Below are 19,893 nucleotides of genomic sequence, written 5' to 3' on the forward strand. Positions count from 1 at the left end.
GTGGTTCTGGGATTTAACCCAGGGCTTCAAGCATTCTAGGCAAGTTCTCTACCACTAAGCTTAACCCCAGCCCCTGTAATGAGTGACTTTGAAGGAATGAAATATGCAAAATTGATGGAATGTCATTTCAGAGATTAGATTATGAAGAGATGATTCACTTTTGCTTGCCATTACTTGCTCTCTTACTAGCTCACTGTCATAGAACCCAGCTTCTTATGTTGTTAGTTGCCCTACCAAGGGAACTACATGGCAATGGACCTGAGAGAAACATCTGCTCAAAATTCAGTGTGGTACCAAGACCCTTAATCCAGCAGTGTAGGAGAAACTAGATCTTGCCAGCAATGATATGTGTGAGCTTGGAAATGGTTCCTCTTCCAGTGGAGCCATGAGATAAACGCAGTCCTGGGGCACAACTTGATTGCAGCCTTGTGAGTTCCAGAGCCCTCTGGCTAAAAGATGTTCAGATTCCTGACACACAGAGACTGTGAGGCTATGAAATATACCTGTTTAGAATTGAGGAAATTTATCTTTCCTGGAGATTATAATTTTCAAGTGTATCATTTCTCTCCCATTCTTAACACTTATGTTAAGTTTGAATAAATGAAAATTCTTGAGTACTATTCATCTTCCTTTGAGAGGATAGCCTGTGCCTTGAAGGACCTTAATGACCTGTGTCTGAACTCTCAGAGGAGATAGGAGATAGAAATCAGGTTGCTGTGAGCTGAGAGAAGATGACAATATGTGACTTTGGAGGGGTTGAGGGGGGAAAAAAGCTGGATTAAAGTGGAGTGGATTTTTAAGATTATGTTTAAGAGAGACTAGAATACGTTTAAATGGTGGTGAGAAAGGGCTAATAGAGAAAGTTGAGGTTTACTTGTTTTGAAGTTTATTTTTAACCTTTTATTATGGATTATTTTAAATACATAAAGACATAATAGAGGGCTGGGGTTGTGGCTCAGCAGTAGAGCGCTTGCCTAGCACATGTGGGGAGCTGGGTTCGATCCTCAGCACCACATAAAAATAAAATAAAAGTATTGTGTCCAGCTACAACTAAAATAAAATATATTTTTTAAAAAAGACATAATAGAAAAATTAATTTCTGCTCTATGTCCATCACCCAGCTTCAATAGTTAAAGTTATCGACATTTTTATCAGTTTGCTTCCAGTTAAACACATTTCTCTTTCTATTGGAGTTTTGTGGGATTTTTGTTGTTGTTATTTTATTTTATTTTTTTTGGTGTGCCTAGGATTGAACCTAGGGCTTTGTGCATGCTAGGCAAGCATTCCACCTCCTAGCTCCCAGCCCTGGAGTTTGTTAAAATTGAAATCTTTATTGCAGTACTTATAAATTCACATGTAGTTTTAAGGAATAATACATAGAGAAAGCCCTTGCATGCTTTACCCATTTTCTGCCAATGATAACATTTTGCAAAACTATAGTAAAAATAACACAGGGGCTGGGGTCATGGCTCAGTGGTAAAACCATGACTCATTGTCTCACACATGTGAGGCACTGGGTTCAATTCTCAGCACCACCTAAAAATAAATAAAATAAGGTATTGTGTCCATCTACAACTTAAAAAAAACACACACACAGCCAGGTTATTGTAATTGATACACACCGATTTTATTCAGATTTCTCCAGTTTTCTTTGTACTAATGTGTATATAAAGTTGTATCAGATCTTATTGTACATGTACATTTGTATATCTAGTCATCATATCCTTCTCATCATGTCTTAACCCCTAGCAGCATTCATCTGTCCACCATATCTAAAATTTTTCCATTTCAGAAATATTACATAGGCAGATCACAGTGGCACACACCTGTAATCCCAGAGACTTTGGAGGCTGAGTTAGGAGGATCGAAATTTCAAGGCCAGTCTGGGTAATGTAGTGAGATCTTGTTTCTGAATGAAAAATAAAGAAGCACTGGTGATGTAGATCAATGGTAGAGACCCCCTGGGTTCAATTCCCAGTAACTAACACACACACACACACACAGAAAGAAAAAAAAAGAAATGTTATATAAATAGTATCTCATAGTATGAAAACATTTTATAGTTTTATTTATGCAGGCTTTGTGTGAAAATAAATTTTTAAAATCTTGAACCTTTACTTAGTTATATATTATATCCCCTGTTTGAGATCACTGTAATCTTTACAACAGAAATCAATCTTTTAAACAAAACTTTTAAATGAGCTGAAGTCTAGCCTATTTTGGAGCCATTCTAACATGTTGTAAGGTGGGAGCCAGAGCCCTATCTCAGGTAGGGAGGGGCTCTTCACAAATAACACAATACAATATTATATCTGATACATCAAAGAAAGGCTAAGAGCTTTTAACTTTCTTTTTATGGAAAGAGTGGAAGAATGCTTCCATGTTTTACAATATCACCTTTAAATCAGACTCTCCTTAATACCTTCCAAAAAAAATTTTTGAAATCTAATTCCAGTGTGAAGAATAACACAAAATTGTATCTATAACTTATTGGTAATAGTTTATTTTATCCAGCTCTAAAACATCAAATACATGAATAAATACCAACAAAACTTGTTATTTCCGTACAAACCCAAGACTTTTGCTACACATAACTTTTAGTTTGGAGAACACCAACTTGGCAACGTGTTCTCCAAAGGTTTTCATTTAACTGAGCTTAACTTTTAAAGAGTGATTTAGAATCCAGAGTGTATGGTAACAATAATCACAGGTGTGAATTGGTTAACAAAAATCAAAGGATAGTCATAAATCTCTTACACATTTAATATTAGATATGGAAAATGACAAACCCCCAAATAGTGTGGCCTGGGAAGAGGGAGTAAAGAGGAAAGCAGCACATTGATGGCATTGATCCTTTCCTAATGATAGAACAATCCCTAGAAAGGAAGCCAAAGCATGAAAACAAGTTTTTGTTTCTCTGGTATAAGTGCCTCAGTATGCAGGTTATGTGTAATTGCTTGGGTAGTTTATAAGAAACTGCCAAATGGTTTCCTACAGTAACTACATAGTTTTACACTCCTACTAGCAATGTATGAGTTATCTAGTTTCCCTACATCCTTGCCAGCATTTGGTGGTGTTACTGTTTTTTGGTTTAATCATCTTGATAAGTGTGTAGTGGCTCGTATCTGTGGTTTTAATTAAATTAACTAAGTTGGACATTAATGGTTAATGATAGATGGTTGAACATATTCTCATGTACTTATTTGCCATCTGTCTTCTTTGTTGAAATGCATCTTTTGAGCATTTTCTAATGAATGGCTTATTTTTGTACTATTGATATTTGACAGTTCTTTACATATTCTAGATACTAGTCCTTTTCAGATATGTTTTGCAAATATTTTCTACCAGTCTGTTGCATATATTTTCATCATTTTTTCAACTTCATGGATAAATTGTAACTTCAAAGAAGATTTATAATTTCTTCTTTGTGTAGTTCATGTTTTTGGTATCAATTCTAAGAATTATTGCCTAGCTTTAGATTCCAAAGTTTTTCTATTTTTTTCTAAAATTTTATTATTTTACATCTTATATTTAAATCTGCGATCCATTTTGAATTAATTTTTATGTAGGTGTCAGTTTAAGAATGAAATTTATTTTGGGGTGAAGTATTTAAAAACAAATCCTAGATAATCATTACATTTCAGTATATTTCTCTAAAATACAAAGATGTTTCTTAAAACCATTCTCACTATGAGTGAAATTAATGATAACTGTTTAATATATTATAATAGCCTGTGTTCTGATTTTTCTAATTGCTCACAAAATATCTTTTTATAGCACTTAGCGGTTAAATATTTCTGTTTTATTATTGAACAACATCTTCCCCATTCTTATGCCTTGACTTAAAGCGACTGGGCTAATTGGTTTGTAGAGTGTTGCACTTTCTAGATTCAGCTCATGGTTTCCTTGCCTTTGCAGAATTAATGTTTAGAAAGATAATTATAAATAATTATAAATTTGTTGATTAGAAGAAAAGAACTTTTTTTAAGAGAAGGACTTTTTGAGCTAAAATTTAAGTTGAGAGATAAGTGTTCCAGGTAGAAGGAATGTAACACATGAAGACTTGGAGGAAGAAAACACACTAGTTGGGCTGGCACTTGATGAATAAGGAAGAATATGACATGCTGTTGGAGACACATGCAGGAGTCAGATAACTAAGCGCCTTGGCAAATTGTGGAAGGGAAGTCAATAGGAACATAATCTGACTCTGTTGATGTTTTAAAATGCCCACCTTGGCTGCTTTATGGAAACTGCATGAAGGTCCAATGGGGACTGTGTGGATTCAGATAGTCGGGAATCCAGAGTAAAAACTGAGAAATCTTATTAGGCTGTTGCAGTAGCCTGATGATGAAAATGGTAGTTGCTTGTACTGCAATGGTGATAGAAAGTAGTAGATAGCTTGGACGCTTGGTAATTGTGAAAAAGGATCGGGAGGGACAGAGAGTGATAAAGGATGGTGCTAATAGTTGAATATTGAATGTCATCCCCCTACCCATGTGTTTACTTTTGGTCTCTTTTGGGAGATGGTGGAATTTTTAGGAGGTAGAACATTGTAGGAGGTGCTTAGGTCACTGGAATTGTGCCTTAGAAGGAGATCATGGGATCCTGATCTCTTTCCTCTTCCTTTTCTCTTTTGCTTCCTGGCTCAGGATGTGAGTAGTTTGCTCCCTGTTTGCTTCCCACCATTACCATGTAGCACCCCTATCAGAAACCCAAAATGATGAGTCCACCTGAACTTGGACTGGAATCTCCAAAACCATGAATCAGAGTAAACCTTTTCTGTTCACAGGTTAATTATCTCAGATATTTTATTAAAATAACAAAAAAACTGACTACTACACATAGCAACTGGGCATTTGTTTAAACAGTTGAGCAGATAGAGATTCATTTTTTGAGATGAATCAGAAAAATTAATCTGGTTTCTAGTTTGTGACAAATTTAATCATGTGGAATATAGTCTTCTGTTTTTCTGTTGTTAGTAAATTAGGTATGGATGTTGAATTTTATCAGATACCTTTGTAAGTTTTCTTATTTACATTTGTTTCTATATTTAATATAATTGTGTTACTATAGTTTTAACTTTAACATAGAATAATTTAAATAGCTTAGGAATTACTCAGAACAGAAAACTAAAAGAATTCACCATTGAGTCCCCCAAGTCTCATGCTTATTTTTGAACAACAATACTTTTTCTGAATATTATCCGTATTTATTAGCGAGACTAAGGTGTCTGTATTTTTTTTTTTTCTTAAAAAAAATTATTTCTGGGCTGGGGATGTGGCTCAAGCGGTAGCCACTTGCCTGGCATGCACGGGGCGCTGGGTTTAATCCTCAGCACCACATAAAAATAAAGATGTTGTGTCCACTAAAAAATAAATATTAAAAAAATTTTCTCTCTCTCTCTCTCTCTCTCTCTCTCTTTTTAAAGAAAATTATTTCTTAATTGTAGTTGGACACAATACCTTTATTTAATTTATTTTTATGTGGTGCTGAGGATCAAACCCAGGGCCTCACATGTGCTAGGTGAGTGCTCTACCACTGAGCCACAACCCCAGCCTTGTCTTTTCTGGAGTCGATTTATTTTTTCCCTGTCATCCTTTTCAGTTTTTCAAGTTTATTAAATTATTGCTATAATTATTAAATTGCTACTTTTTCACATTTGAATACATTTTTAAATAGTTTTTTTAACCTTTTATTGATTGATTGATGTATTTTTATGTGGTGCTGAGGACTAAACCCCCAGTGCCTTACCCGTGCGAGGCAGCCTTACCCGTGTGAGGCAAATATTCTACCACTGAGCTACACCCCTAGCCCCTGAATACATTTCTTTTATTCTGTCCTCATGGTTAGATTAATAGAGAGATTTCTTTTGTTTAAAAAAAACTCTTGGTATTATTTATCAATTTTATTGTTTTCTCCTTAAACATTCATTTTTGCTTCTTTATTTTTCCTCTTTAGCTAAGCTTAAATATTTGAATTTCTTTTTGTACTTTTTGAATGCTTTATTACTTTAATTTTTTTCTTATTTAATTAGAAACATAAGATAATGAATTTTCTCCTGGGCATAATTTTGGCCATATCCCAAAGACTTTAATATTAATATATTTATTATCAACATTTTCTAAATAATCTGCCTTGGGAGTTAAATTATTTAGATGAGAGTTATAGAAATAGCTTATGATCAATAAATTTCATTTGATTTGTTTTAATCTGGGGAATATGCTGGGATGTTTTTGAGTCATAATGTATGTTAAATTGTTATAATGTCCATGAGAAGAGTACCTATAGTATATAAAGTTAAACATTTGTCCATTCGATGAGGATGGGATATGCAGAGAGCATTGATCATCTTAGGATGGTTAGGAAAGGTCTCTTGGATAAACTGACAGATTTAAATGAAATGAGGGAACAATAAAAGCAAATGCTTTGATAAATTGTCTATGTTTTATTTAACTGAAAGATTTAATTTCAAGTCTGTCTTTCTATTTAATCTATTGTGTACTTATACTTCAAAAATGCTGATTCAGAGAACACCTCTTTGCATTGTTATATAAAGCATTTTTAATGTCATCACATTTGGCTTTAAGTACCATAAACTGATTAGCTTATAAACTAAGAAGTTTATTTCTCATAATTCCAGAGACTGAGATGTCTAATATCAAGGCCAATTTGGTGTCCGATGAGGACCTGTTTCCTACATCACAGATGGTGCCTACTTGCTTTGGCCTCACAAGGTAGAAGAAGCAAATGAGCTTCCTTGGATCTTTTTATAAGGCACTAATCCAATCTGTGAGCACTCCACCCTTGTGAACTAATTATCTCCAGGAGGCCCGAATGCCTAATATTATCACTTTGGGGATCAGGATTTCAACATGTGTATTTGGAGTGGAGCTACAACAACCTCCAATTTCTATCCCTCCAAATTGTGAGATACATGAGAGAGCTTTTGCAGAATTTTGTATACTTCAGGTTTTGTTTTTTTAACTACTTTCATTATCAGTTCTGCTATTGCCACTCTATAAGGAATTCACATGGATTACCATCTTGTTTTAGTTGAAATTGTACTGTAGTTAGATAGTACTTTTTCAATTGCGTTGTGTGTGATTAGGGTGTTCATGTAGTTTCTCAGTGGTGGTGTTTTCTTTGCAGTTTCTACCTATCTTCTTTGCTTTGAGTTTAGGGAATGGGCCTCCCATAAGCTAGTATCTATGCAACTATTTTCCTAGAAGTCTGCTTTTCTCATTTTATTGAATACTTAAAGAATAGTCATTTATTAGAATAACTTGTCAGTCTTAAGTTTCAAATTAACTGTTTTTTTAATGACTCAACAGGTTGGAATTAGAGGCACCAATATAGTTGTGCTTGGAGTAGAAAAAAAATCTGTTGCTAAACTTCAAGATGAAAGAACTGTGAGGAAAATTTGTGCTCTTGATGATCATGTCTGCATGGCTTTTGCAGGTACTTATGGACCAACAATAATGATGCATAATAGTATTCTAGTGCAGTGGGGCAACACAGTTGGCCCTACTACTGCAATTTGCTGTATATATGCAGTATATATATAGTTATACTTCATATCTTATTGAAAAGAAACAATATAACATTTGTAAAAGAAAATTGTGACTTTATAAACTGGGATTTATGATAATGCTTTGATAATAAAGCATAAATGTTAAAAGAAGTATTTTAACTCCTTAGAACTTTAGGGAGAAGTTCTCCTTTTAAGCTGTTTGTGTGTGTGTGTGTGTGTATGTGTGTGCACAAGCGCTTTGTTTTGTTTTTGTAGTGCTAGGGATTAAACTCAGGACTTTATGCATGGTAGGTAAACACTCTAACATTAAGCTATATACCTAGCTACTATGAACTTTTTTTGGGGGGGGGGGATACTGGAGATTGGACCCAGAGGTGCTCAATCCTTAAGTCACATCTCTGGCCTTATTCATTTTTTTTTTATTGGTTGTTCACAACATTACAAAGCTCTTGACAAATCATATTTCATACATTAGAATCAAGTGGGTTATGAACTCCCATTTTTACCCCAAATACAGATTGCAGAATCACATCGGTTACACATCACGTTTTTACATACTGCCATATTAGTGACTGTTGTATTCTGCTACCTTTCCTCCTTATTCATTTTTAAAAAATTTTTATTTTATTTTTTTTAGTTGTTGATAAATCTTTATTGTATTTCTTTATATATGGTGCTGAGTCAAACCCAGTGTCACACATGCCAGGCAAGTGCACTACCACTGAGCCCAGCCTCAGCCCCCCTTTTTATTATTTTAGTTTGAGACAGGGTCTCTCTAAGTTGCTTGGGGCTGGCTCTGAACTTGTGATCCTCCTGCCTCAGTCTCCCAAGCCACTAGGATTACAGGTGTGTGCCACTGCACCTTCTATCTATCAACTTTTTATTTTGAAATACTTATAGATTCCCAAAAAGTTTCCAAAAACCTCAGGAAAGTTCACTTTAACTTTACCCAGTCTCTCTCAATGGCCATACCTTCAAAACCCATAAATTCTTATTTGTATATTTAAAGAGTTTTTACAGATTTCACCAGTTTTATATGCATTCAATTGCATGTGTATGTGCATATTTGTAGTTATACTTACCACAAGTATAGGTTCATTTAGTTACCACCACTGTCAAGATACACAAACTCTTCTATCACAAAACACTACCTATGGTATTCCTTCTCCCCATCTTTGACCTCTGGAAGCCACTAATCTATTTTTTTTAATTCAATTTATTTTTTTTAGTTGTTGATAGTCCTTATTTATATGTGGTGCTGAGAATGGAACCCAGTGCCTCACATATGCTAGGCAAGTGTGCTACCACTGAACCATAGCCCCAGCCCCTACAAGTCTACTTTCTATTTTCAAATTTTGTCATTTTCAGAATGTCATATGAATAAAATCATATGATGTATATAGCCTTTTCAGTGGTCTTTTTTCATTCAGCATAATTTTCTTACAATTCATCCAAGCAAGTTATTGCATATATCAATTATACTTTCCTCTTTTATTTCTAAGTAGTATCCCATGGTATGAATGTGTTGCAGTTTGTTAACAGCTTAGCCACTGAAGGACATTTGGAGTAGTTCCAGGTTTTGCCTATCACAAATAAAGTATTTTGAACATTTGTGTATAGTTTTTGTGTGAATATAGGTTTTCATATCTCTTGGTTGAATACCGTAAGAGTATCATTGCTAGATTGTATGATAATGCATGCTTATTCTCATAAAACACTTCCAAATTTTATTTCAAAGTAACTATACTCTTTTATATTCCCACTAGCATTGTATGAATGGTTCATTTTTCTATATCCTCAACAGCATTTGTTGTTGTTAATTTTTTTTAAGAGTGAGTGAGAGAGAGAGAATTTATTTTTAATATTTATTTTTTAGTTTTCGGCGGACACAACATTTTTGTTTGTATGTGGTGCTGAGGATCAAACCCAGGCCGCACGCATGCCAGGTGAGCATGCTACCACTTGAGCCACATCCCCAGCTCATTAATTTTTTTTTTAATTTCAATTTTTTTAAATTTATTTTTTATTGGTACTGGGGGTTGAACCCAGGGGTGCTTAACCCTGAGCCATATCCCCCTCCCTTTTTATATATTATTTAGAGACAGGGTCTTGCTGAGTTGCTTAGGGCCTTGCTAAGTTGTTGAGGCTGGCTTTGAACTCGAAATCCTCCTGCATCAGCCTCCTGAGCCACTGGGATTTACAGGTGTGAACCACCATGCCCAGCCCAGTTTTTTTTTTTAATTTTAGAAATTCCTATAAGCATGTAGTAATATTTAATTGTGGTTTTAATTTGTATTTCCCTCGTGGTTAATGATGTTGAACATATTTTTCATGTGCTTATTTCCCTTTGTACAGTGGATAAGACATTATCTTTTTTATTTTGTTTTTGCTCATTTTCTAAGTGTGTATTTTTAAAATAGTTTTTTAGTTGTAGGTGGACACAATACCTTTATTTTATTTTTATGTGGTGCCAGGAATCGAACCCAGTGCCTCAGCAAGCTTGGTAAGCTCTCTACCACTGAGCCACAACCTGAGCCCCTTTAAGTGTATTTTAAGCTGGAATTTTATATTGAAGTTTAAAAATCTTATTCAGCAAAATGTAGCTCTTATCCTATTTCCTTTTGGAATCAAGTCAATAAATATAAAAGATAAAAATCATATGAAGTATCTTTTCTGATCAAAATGGAATGAAACTAGAAATAAGTAGCAGAAGAATAAAACCTAAAACTTTACAAATAAATGGAAAGTAAGCAGAATACTCCTAAATCGTCCATGGAGTGGGAGAAAAAAAAAAAAAAGCCCAAAGGAAATTAGCAGATATCTTGAGAGAAATAAATAACTGAACACACAGCAGTCTTACTTAGGAAATAGAGTTAAAGCAGTGTTACAAAGGAAATATAGATGCAAACACTTATATTGAAAAACAGAGACCTAACTCAACAACCTATATGTTAAAAACAAGATGAGACAAACTAATTCCAAAGCTAGAAAAGGAGATAATAATAGAGATCAGCACAGAGTGAAATAGAGAGAATAGAAAAATAATAGAATATTAATAACACCAAAAATTGGTTCTTTGAAAAGGTGAACAAAATTGACAACTATATTGACTAAAAAAAGATTATTGAATCAAAATAAGAAAAAAAGGGAATTTTACTGCCAATTTTAGAGAAATAGAGGATTTTAAGAGAGTACTATTGTATACCAACAAAATTTCTTCAAATACACAGATCCCTTTAAGTACTCAATATGAAACTTAAAATCTCAATAGGCATAGCAAAGAAATTGAATCAGTTACCAAAGATCCCCAACAAAGAATAGTCCAGGATCTAATGACTTCACTGGTAAATTCTACCAAATATTTTAAAGAGGAATTAATAAATCATTTTCAGACTTGTCCAAAAAATTAAAGAGAACACCTCTAAATTAATTTTATGAGACTGATATTATCAAGATGCCGAAAGCAAAGATACTACAAGAAGATAAAATTATAGAAACAATATTGAGGGATTCCACCTCTTGGGTCCCCTTCTTCCTCCGGGAGAAGTCTTTTCTGCTGTCCTTTAATAAACTTCTAATTTCTACTCTGAAAAAAAAAAAAAAAAGAAACAATATTGCTGATGAACAGTGATATAAAAATATCAACAAAATACTAGCAAACTGAATTCAACATATTAATAGGATCATACCTCATGACCAAGTGGAATTTATTTTTGGAGTGTAAGGATGGTTTGGCATAAGAAAACGAATCAATAAAATACATCATGTTAACAGGAAAAGAATATTCAAGGAAAAAATACATGATCTTATCATTTGGTACAGAAAAATGCATTTGACAAAATTCAAAATTATACTCCTCAGAAGACACTCAATAGGGGCTGGGGCTGTAGCTCAATGGCAGCTTATCTGCCTTGCACAAGGGAGGCACTGGGTTCGATCCTCAGCACCACATAAAAAAATACACATAGTAATAACGTGTAATAATAAAGGCATGCTGTCCATCTACAACTACAAAAAAGTTTTAAAAAACATTCAATAACTACAGAATAAAAGGAAATTACTTCAACATAATTAAGATCACATATGAAAAACCCACATCTTATTGGTAAAACACTGAAAAGCTTTTCTTCCAGAATCAAGAATAAGACAAGGGTGCCTCTTTTGCTCTGCTCCTATTCAATATAGTAATGAATGTCCTATTCAGAGTAGTTGTGCATGAAAAAAAAACAAAAGGCATCCAAATTATGAAGGAAGAAGTCAAATGTTTACAGACATTGTGATCTTATAAGTAGAGACTATCAATTCCACACAAAAATATTGTTATAAATAATGAATTGAACAAAGTTGCAGGGCACAAAATCAAAACTTAAAAAATCAGGTGCATGCTCAAGGCCATGGGTTCAATTCCCAGTACAGCAAAGAAAAAAAAAAAAGATATAAAAGAATTCAGTCATTTCTAAACCTAACAGTGAGAAATTTGAATAGTAACTTAAAAATTTTGTCATGCTAGGCACAGAGGTGCATGCCTTTATTTATTTTTTTTGACAGAGAATTTTAATATTTATTTTTTAGTTATCAGTGGACACAACATCTTTGTATGTGGTGCTGAGGATCGAACCCGGGCCGCATGCATGCGAGGTGAGCACGCTACTGCTTGAGCCACATCCCCAGCCCGGTGCATGCCTTTAATCCTACTTACTTAGGAAGCTGAGGCAGGAAGATCACAAGTTCAACTTGTAACAACTTAGGGAGACTGTCTCGAATAAAGAACTAGTAAGCACCATTTACTAGTTCTTTATTTATTTTGAGACAGAACTGTCTCAAAATTCTGACAGGCTATGGTATTAAGAGGCAGAATATTCCTAGTTTCAATCTGTATTCACACACATACACAGAATTCATTTACAGTAACATCAAAAAGAATAAGATACTATTTAGAATAAATTAACGGGAGGTAAAAGAGTTCTATGATGAAAAATATGAAATGTTGCTGAAAGAAATTAAAGAAGATACAAAGAAGTAAATGCCCCTCATTTATGAACTGGAAGACTTAATTTATTATGAACATACCAGTACTGTCCAAGGCAGTATACAGCTTCAGTGGCATTCCTATCAAAATCCCAATGATATTTTTAATAAAATCTATTTGAAATTTACGAAATCTCAAATGGCCCTGAATTGCCCAATCTTAGAAAAGAACAAAGCTGGAGGTCTCATATTTCTTGATTTAAAAATTCAATACAGAGCTGGGATTGTGGCTCAGCGATAGAGTGCTCACCTAGCACATTCGAGGCCCTGGGTTCGATCCTCAGCACCACATAAAAATAAAGATATTGTGTCCAACTACAACTAAAAAAAAATAAATAAGTACTTTTTAAAAAAGACCTCAATACAAATGGGCATGGTGGAGCACACCTGTAATTGCAGGAGTTTGGAGGCTGAAGCTGGAAGATCACAAGTTCAAAGACAGCCTCATCAACTTAGTGAGACCCTGTCTCAGAATAAAAAGTAATGTGGGCTAGAGATGTTGCTCACTGGTTAAGCACCCCTGGGTTCAATCCCTGGTACAAACACACACACACACACACACACACACACACACACACACACACACAAACGTTCTGAAGTCCTTATTCCCACTGAGTTCAAAGCCAGACTTCGTTATTTACTATACCTGGACTATGGACAGAGTACTTGAATGCCCCTTTCCTTGCTTTACTCATCCATTTGAGTACTTCATTGATTTGTTACAAGAATTAAGGGAGTAATACATATGATTCATTGAAATAGTGTCTGGGCACAGTGGTAATTCCAGCGACTCAGGAGGCTAGGTAGGAGAATCACAAATTCCAGGCCTGCCTCAGCAACTTAGTGAGGCCCTAAGCAACATAGTGAGACCCTGTCTCTAACAAATGAAAAGATCTCCGGATGTGGCTCAGTGACAAAGTGTCCCTGAATTCATCCCCAGTACCAAAAAGAAAAAAAAGATGTCTGACATGTGTTGAACAGATATTATTATTACTACTAGTAGTACCATATATGGTTAATATATAAAAAGCTCAGGCACAATGGCACAAGACTGTAATCCCAGTGGCTCAGGAGGCTAAGGCAGGAGGATCATGAGGTCAAAGCCAGCCTCAGCAACCTAGCTAGGCCCTAAGCAACTTAGCAAGACCCTGTCTCAAAATAAAACATAAAAAGGGCTGGGGATGTGGTTCAGTGGTTAAGCACCCTCAAGTTCAATCCCTGGTACCTAAATAAATAAATAACAAGAAAGGATGTGGCAAAATATGTACTAGCTTAAGAAAGTATCCATTTTATATTTATATGAATATACATGTATAATATAAAGCAATTATAATATAAAATGGCAAGTTACAGAAGAACATGTATAATATAATTATATTTATGAATTTTGGAATGGTAGCTTTTGTTTCCTAGTTTATAGTGAGCATATATAAAAAAATATAGTTTCACTTTGAAAAAAATGACATTTTGTTGATATTGTTATACTGTGTATTAAATGTTTAGGAAACAAACCTTCAGAAGAATGAAAGAATCTTTTTAAATTATATATCATATGGAGTTCCATTGTATAAATTTTATATGATGATAGTATTTTCAAGATAATGTGGTATAAATTTAAAATAAATTGAGAGCTCATTTGTTCTATGTGTGGCTTGCTTTTAAACAAAATGAAATTATGATTTTAAATGCTTTCCCCAAATAGAATTTGTTCTCTTTTGCCTAACCAAATGATGGATATAATTGCTACTTATATTCAAAACAGACATATAAAACTATATTACTTATAAAGTTTGGCAAATTTATCATTGATTATTTTTTCCTTGAATCAGTTATATTACTACTTCTTTATGTCACTTAGTTTTGTATCACATTTCACATTGTAAAGAGAAAATACTTTGGCATACCATATCTGATTATATTTCTTTTTAAAAAATTTTTTTTTATTAATTGCTCAAGACAATACAATGACATCATATATTTGATTCAATACAAAATTACATATCTGATTATATTTCTAATTGAAGATTTTTGTTTGTTTTAAATTTTTTGCAGTATCAACTATTATACCTAGGGTTTCCTGTATGCTAGGCAAGTGTTCTACCATTGAACTACATCCCCATTGCTTTAAATTAATTGACTAATTAAGACAGATCCTTGCTGAGTTGCCCAGGCTGGCCTTGAACTTTTAGTCCTTCTGCTTAGTCTTCCTAGTGCCTGTGATTACAGGTATGTGCCACCATGCCAAGCAAACTGACTGAAGTTTTCATCTGTAGGGTAAACTAATCAATCTCTTGCTGTTTCTTTATCTTAGATAACTTTTGCAAAGAGAAGAGAATTGGTTTCTTTTCTTTAACTGTGTATGTGATGATGATTCACACCCTACATGAGTGTTAGGGGATTGCAAACAGAGGTTCAGACAGTTTCTTCATTGTTAGCTAACATTATCTGTCTTCAGATTCTTTTGGGTTTCTAGAAATAGGTTTTGAAACTCTGTTGAAGGGAATCCATGAAAGATGGATAGTTATGTGAGAAAGATTTTATAAAAGTGTGTTTTTTGGGTTTTTTTTTTTTTTGGCAATCTAGTTAGTATTAAGAGAGTGGGGAAAGAAAATGGCCAAATAAAAGTCAAATGCTAAATAAATCCTTAATACAAATGTTTGTGACCATTTTATCAGTTAAAGTTTGTAGTCAGTTTGTTATTCCTTTGATAGGACACATCTGTTTCCTTATGGAAATATTGAGAACTAATCATAAGACATTTTGATATTGTAAAAGCAAAGTCATATGTTTTCTTTTTCTGGCTGGGTGCAGTGGTGCACACCTGTAATCCCAGCTACTCTAGAGGCTGAGGCAAGAGGACAAGCTCAGCCAATGGAGCAAGACTGTCTCAAAATAAAAAATTTAGAGTCGGGTTGTAGCTCAGTGGTAGAATACTTGCACAGCATGTTTTAGGCCCTGGATTTTTCCCCAGCATTGAAAAAAAGTTTTTTTTCTGTTTCAACATCTTGATTTTTAAATCTTGATCTTAGGCCAAAAAAATTATGGTTTTATTAAATGCAGTTTTAATTCAGTGGAAGTATGTTTCACAATGTAAAGTAAAACTCTTATTTTCAGGAGATTAAATCTAGCTTATTATTAGTGTTTAAATCATTCTTTTTACTGGGGATTGAACTCAGGGGCACTCAACCACTAAACCACATCCCCAGCCCTATTTTGTATTTAATTTAGAGACAGAGTCTCACTGACTTGCTTAACAACTTGCTTTTGCTGTGGCTGGCTTTGACTTGTGATCCTCCTGCCTTAACAGGAGCTGAACCCAAATCGCTGGGATTATGGTGTGTGCCACCATGTCTGGGTCTTTTTTTTTTTTTTTTTTTTTTTTTTTTAGCTACATCCTTAGCCCCTAAACCATAAATCTTGAAAACTATTTTCTTTACAAAAAAGAATGCATCAAATTAAGTTTGAAAAGGAAATAAATCAGAATGTTTAAGTGACACCTTATATCATAATTCCTTTATAAAGGTCATGTATTGAGAAAAAAGATGTTATAAGAAAGGTTTGATTGGAGAAGGAAAATATGTATTATGAAAAAAAGTATTTTTGTAAAATTTTGACTATTTTTATAGGATTGACTGCTGATGCTAGAGTAGTAATAAACAGAGCCCGGGTGGAGTGCCAGAGCCATAAGCTTACAGTTGAAGACCCAGTAACTGTAGAATATATAACTCGCTTCATAGCAACTTTAAAGCAGGTAAGCTAATATTCTATTAGGTTTCTTCAAATCAGTTAAAATATCTAATCTAGTAATAATCCATTGTTTTAGGTTCTGTCATAGAAACAGTACAGCTACCCCAAGCATTTGATCTATTAATCTACTAGATACTTTATTCTTTCTCACAGTTAATTCACAGTCACACTCTTATTCAGATAAAAATGCATTGACTTAATCACTAGATATCCCAGTCAATTTCAATTCTTGAAATTATATAAAACTTAAAAGAACATAAGTCTATAATCTTTTAAGGCAATTTCTACACTTCTGGAGATACAGATACTAGCATTCTTTAATTTTTTTTTCCCAAAGAAATGCCCATTTTTTTCACCTATGAACCTAAACACAGCTGAGCAAGTTTAGATATGACTTCTTCTGGAACCCATGCATAGATACGTGGTTTAATGATAAATGTAATCATGATGTATACAAGTATTATTTTTCTCTTGTTTTACGTGCATTTTGTCTATGGCAGCAGAGGCTGTGCATAGAATTTTTATGAAAAGAATTGTAAATTTGTAACAATGGGATTGGGACTGGTAAGGTCTGGGGCAGAAGATAGATCTCATGAGCACCTTTTGTACTTTTATATTATTTTAACCCTGTGCATATATAATTTTTTTATTTAAAAAAATGATGAAGGGGATATAGCTCAGTTGGTAGAGTGCTTGTCCCTCATGCACAAGGCCCTGGGTTCAATCCCCAGGACCACACACACACACACACACAAAAAAAAAAAAAAAAAAGTTGATTAAGCAAAAAAAAAAAAAGTAAAAAGTCTTCTCCTCTAAGGTATATTTACAGAGCAACTACTTCATGCCTAGAGGTACACTAGGCACATTAGGAAGTACAGAGGAATTAACACATAAACTTTATTTTCAAAGAGGTTCAAGTTTAACTATTAACATTGAATTCTGAAGTGGCTTTTTAAAAATTCATATAATAAAATTGAAAAGTAAGAAAATAAATAGAAAGCTGGGTACCATGGCACATGCCTATAATCCCAGCAGCTCGGGTGGCTGAGACAGGAGGATCACAAGTTCAAAGCCAACCTCAGCAAAGGTGTTGCGCTAAGCAACTCAGACCCTGTCTCCAAAATACAAAACAGGATTTTGGGGATGTGGCTCAGTGGTTGAGTCCCCCTGAATTCAGTCCCAAGTACCTCCCCCTACAAAAAAAAAAAAAAAGGAAAATAGACACAATATATAGACAAGACCAGGAAGAAAGCTACTATTAAGCTGTTTCAAACCACATAATTAAACACAAACACAGAATTTTATACAGTTTATATAAAGTTGCCCAAATTTTTAGTCCTTAGCTTTCTATCATGGCTGCTTTTTTGTATGACATGTAGGAGCACCAGTCTCAGTGTGAATTCCATCCTTGGAGCACATATCCAGGAAGTTCCCTGGCACTGAAGTAATAAGAAATATAATTGGTTTCCAGTGCCACTTTGTCTGTGAAAGAAAAAAAACAACATGCTTTTTATTCAAGAGAAACAAAGGGTCCCTTGTCTTGGGACTGAAAGAAATATCTCACTTGGGTTTTTAAGTAAAGATAACTTAGTATAAGTGAACAGAATATATTTGTTAATAATAGTATCAAGTAAGGATACTGGATGATAATAGTAGCAATTATAGTGTTCCTCCAGGTAAACCAAGGATGTGCTTCAAAAGTATACAACTCATTGAAGTCAGTTTTGCTGAGAACCAAGATGGGTATGTCATGAACACTGTTCTCTACTATTAAAGAGGTTACAGTCTAGTTTGTTACCAAAATGTACACAACACAATAGGAAAACATTTTGAGAACATCTAAGTCCCGAGTACCTCCCCCTGCAAAAAATGAAAGGAAAATAGAAACAATATATAGACAAGACCAGGAAGAAAGCTACTATTAAGCTGTTTCAAGCCACATAATTAAACACGGACACAGAATTTTATACAGTTATATAAAGTTGGTTTTATTTTATAGATTGTATACATTAATTTCTTTCAAAATTTGTTATGAATTGAAATTAGTCCAGAAAGAATTCTAAAAATGTGTAGAATAAGAATTAGGAAGGGAGACCATTTTGATAGCAATGCTCTATTAATTATTAGAATTTGTATGTAATAATTAATAGTGTTATTCTAAAAATAAATTTTATTTTTCAGAAATATACCCAGAGCAATGGACGAAGACCTTTCGGAATCTCTGCCTTAATTGTAGGTTTTGATGATGATGGTATCCCAAGATTATATCAGACAGATCCCTCTGGTACTTACCATGCATGGAAAGTGAGTCTTCAATTTGTTAATACTTTTTGAGAAATTGAATAAATGTTTTCACTTTTAAATGCTTAATAGCAGGCGCGGGTTGTGGCTCAGTGGTAGAGCACTTGCCTAGCATGTGTGAGGTACTAGGTTCGATTCTCAGCACCACATGAAAATAAACAAAGGGCCACCAACAACTAATAAAATATCTTTTAAAAATAAATAAATAAATAAATAAATGCTTAATAGCTTTCAGGAACATGACAAAATTATGTTGCATTAAAATGTTTGCACTGGCCAGTGATATGAAAAATTATGCTCTATATGTGTAATGTAAATTTAATGAATCTTGTTATATATAACAAATTAAAATTAAAAGGCAAATGTTTGCACTGTCAAAACCTTTATAAATATAGTCAGCTGGTCAGAAATTACAATTTTTGGATAATGAAATGCCTTGGTGTTTATTAATCACAGGATCCTTTCCTTACTTTTGAAAAGATGTGACAGACCTAACTGACAAACCTAAATGGCCAAATAAGAGAAATACTGTCTAGTTTCTATTGAGCATTCATTTTTTTTCCAAATTAGTATTGCTTCATATAGATGCTTGTTTTGAGTAAAATAGTGTTTTTGCTTTTAGTGAAGAACTAGATGGGCGCTTAAACTCCATACTGAAATGCTTAATGTGTTCTCTATTCTAAGTCAGTCAGAGCATCCTAAACTCTGATATATACTTATTTGTTAGTATACAGCAATGACCTCTACATAATTTGTGGAATGTAATTCGTTTCTTGGCTAAATTGTTATTCTTGTATTTGTACTGAACTGCTTTGTTTATGGTGCACTCAAATCCAATAAAAAAGCCCAGAAAAACTAGTAGCAGTTTCTAGAAATGAATTTTTATATATTCTCATAGAATAAGATGACAGTTCAGAAATGTGACTTTATCAAAAGTTTAAGTACATAGGTTTTAAATAATTTCCTGCTGAGTTTAGTTTACTATTGCCAAATAAATTAAGTGGGAAATATTGCTATGGTCTTTATGCATGTCTTAAGAAATTGGTTGACTCTGATCATATGTGTAAGATACTGTTTCATAAACCAGTTAACCAGCTGGGTGCAGTGACACACACCTGTAATTCCAGAGGCTCAGATGGCTACTACAGGAAGATTCCAAGTTTGCGGCCAGACTTAGCAACTTAATGAATCCCTAAGCAATTTAGAGATACCCCATCTCAAAATAAAAATGGCTGAGGATGTAGCTCAGTGTTAAAGTGCCTCTGATTTCAATCCTCAGTACCACA

General features: G+C 34.0%; 1 protein-coding gene across 1 annotated transcript in view; it reads left to right on the top strand.

Moving 5' to 3' along the window:
• PSMA8 (proteasome 20S subunit alpha 8) overlaps positions 1–19,893 on the top strand; it is a gene marked incomplete at both ends in the record, with an annotated part of 65,989 nt that overhangs the window by 5,529 nt on the left and 40,567 nt on the right. Inside the window, 3 exons of the mRNA XM_081263302.1 lie at positions 7,332–7,458; positions 16,186–16,310; positions 18,488–18,610. Coding sequence (XP_081119428.1) covers positions 7,332–7,458; positions 16,186–16,310; positions 18,488–18,610 — 375 coding nt within the window. The remainder of the gene's footprint in view (positions 1–7,331; positions 7,459–16,185; positions 16,311–18,487; positions 18,611–19,893) is intronic.

The sequence above is a fragment of the Spermophilus citellus genome (genome assembly GCF_964194105.1).
Source record: "Spermophilus citellus genome assembly, chromosome: 12".
NCBI lineage: Eukaryota > Metazoa > Chordata > Mammalia > Rodentia > Sciuridae > Spermophilus > Spermophilus citellus.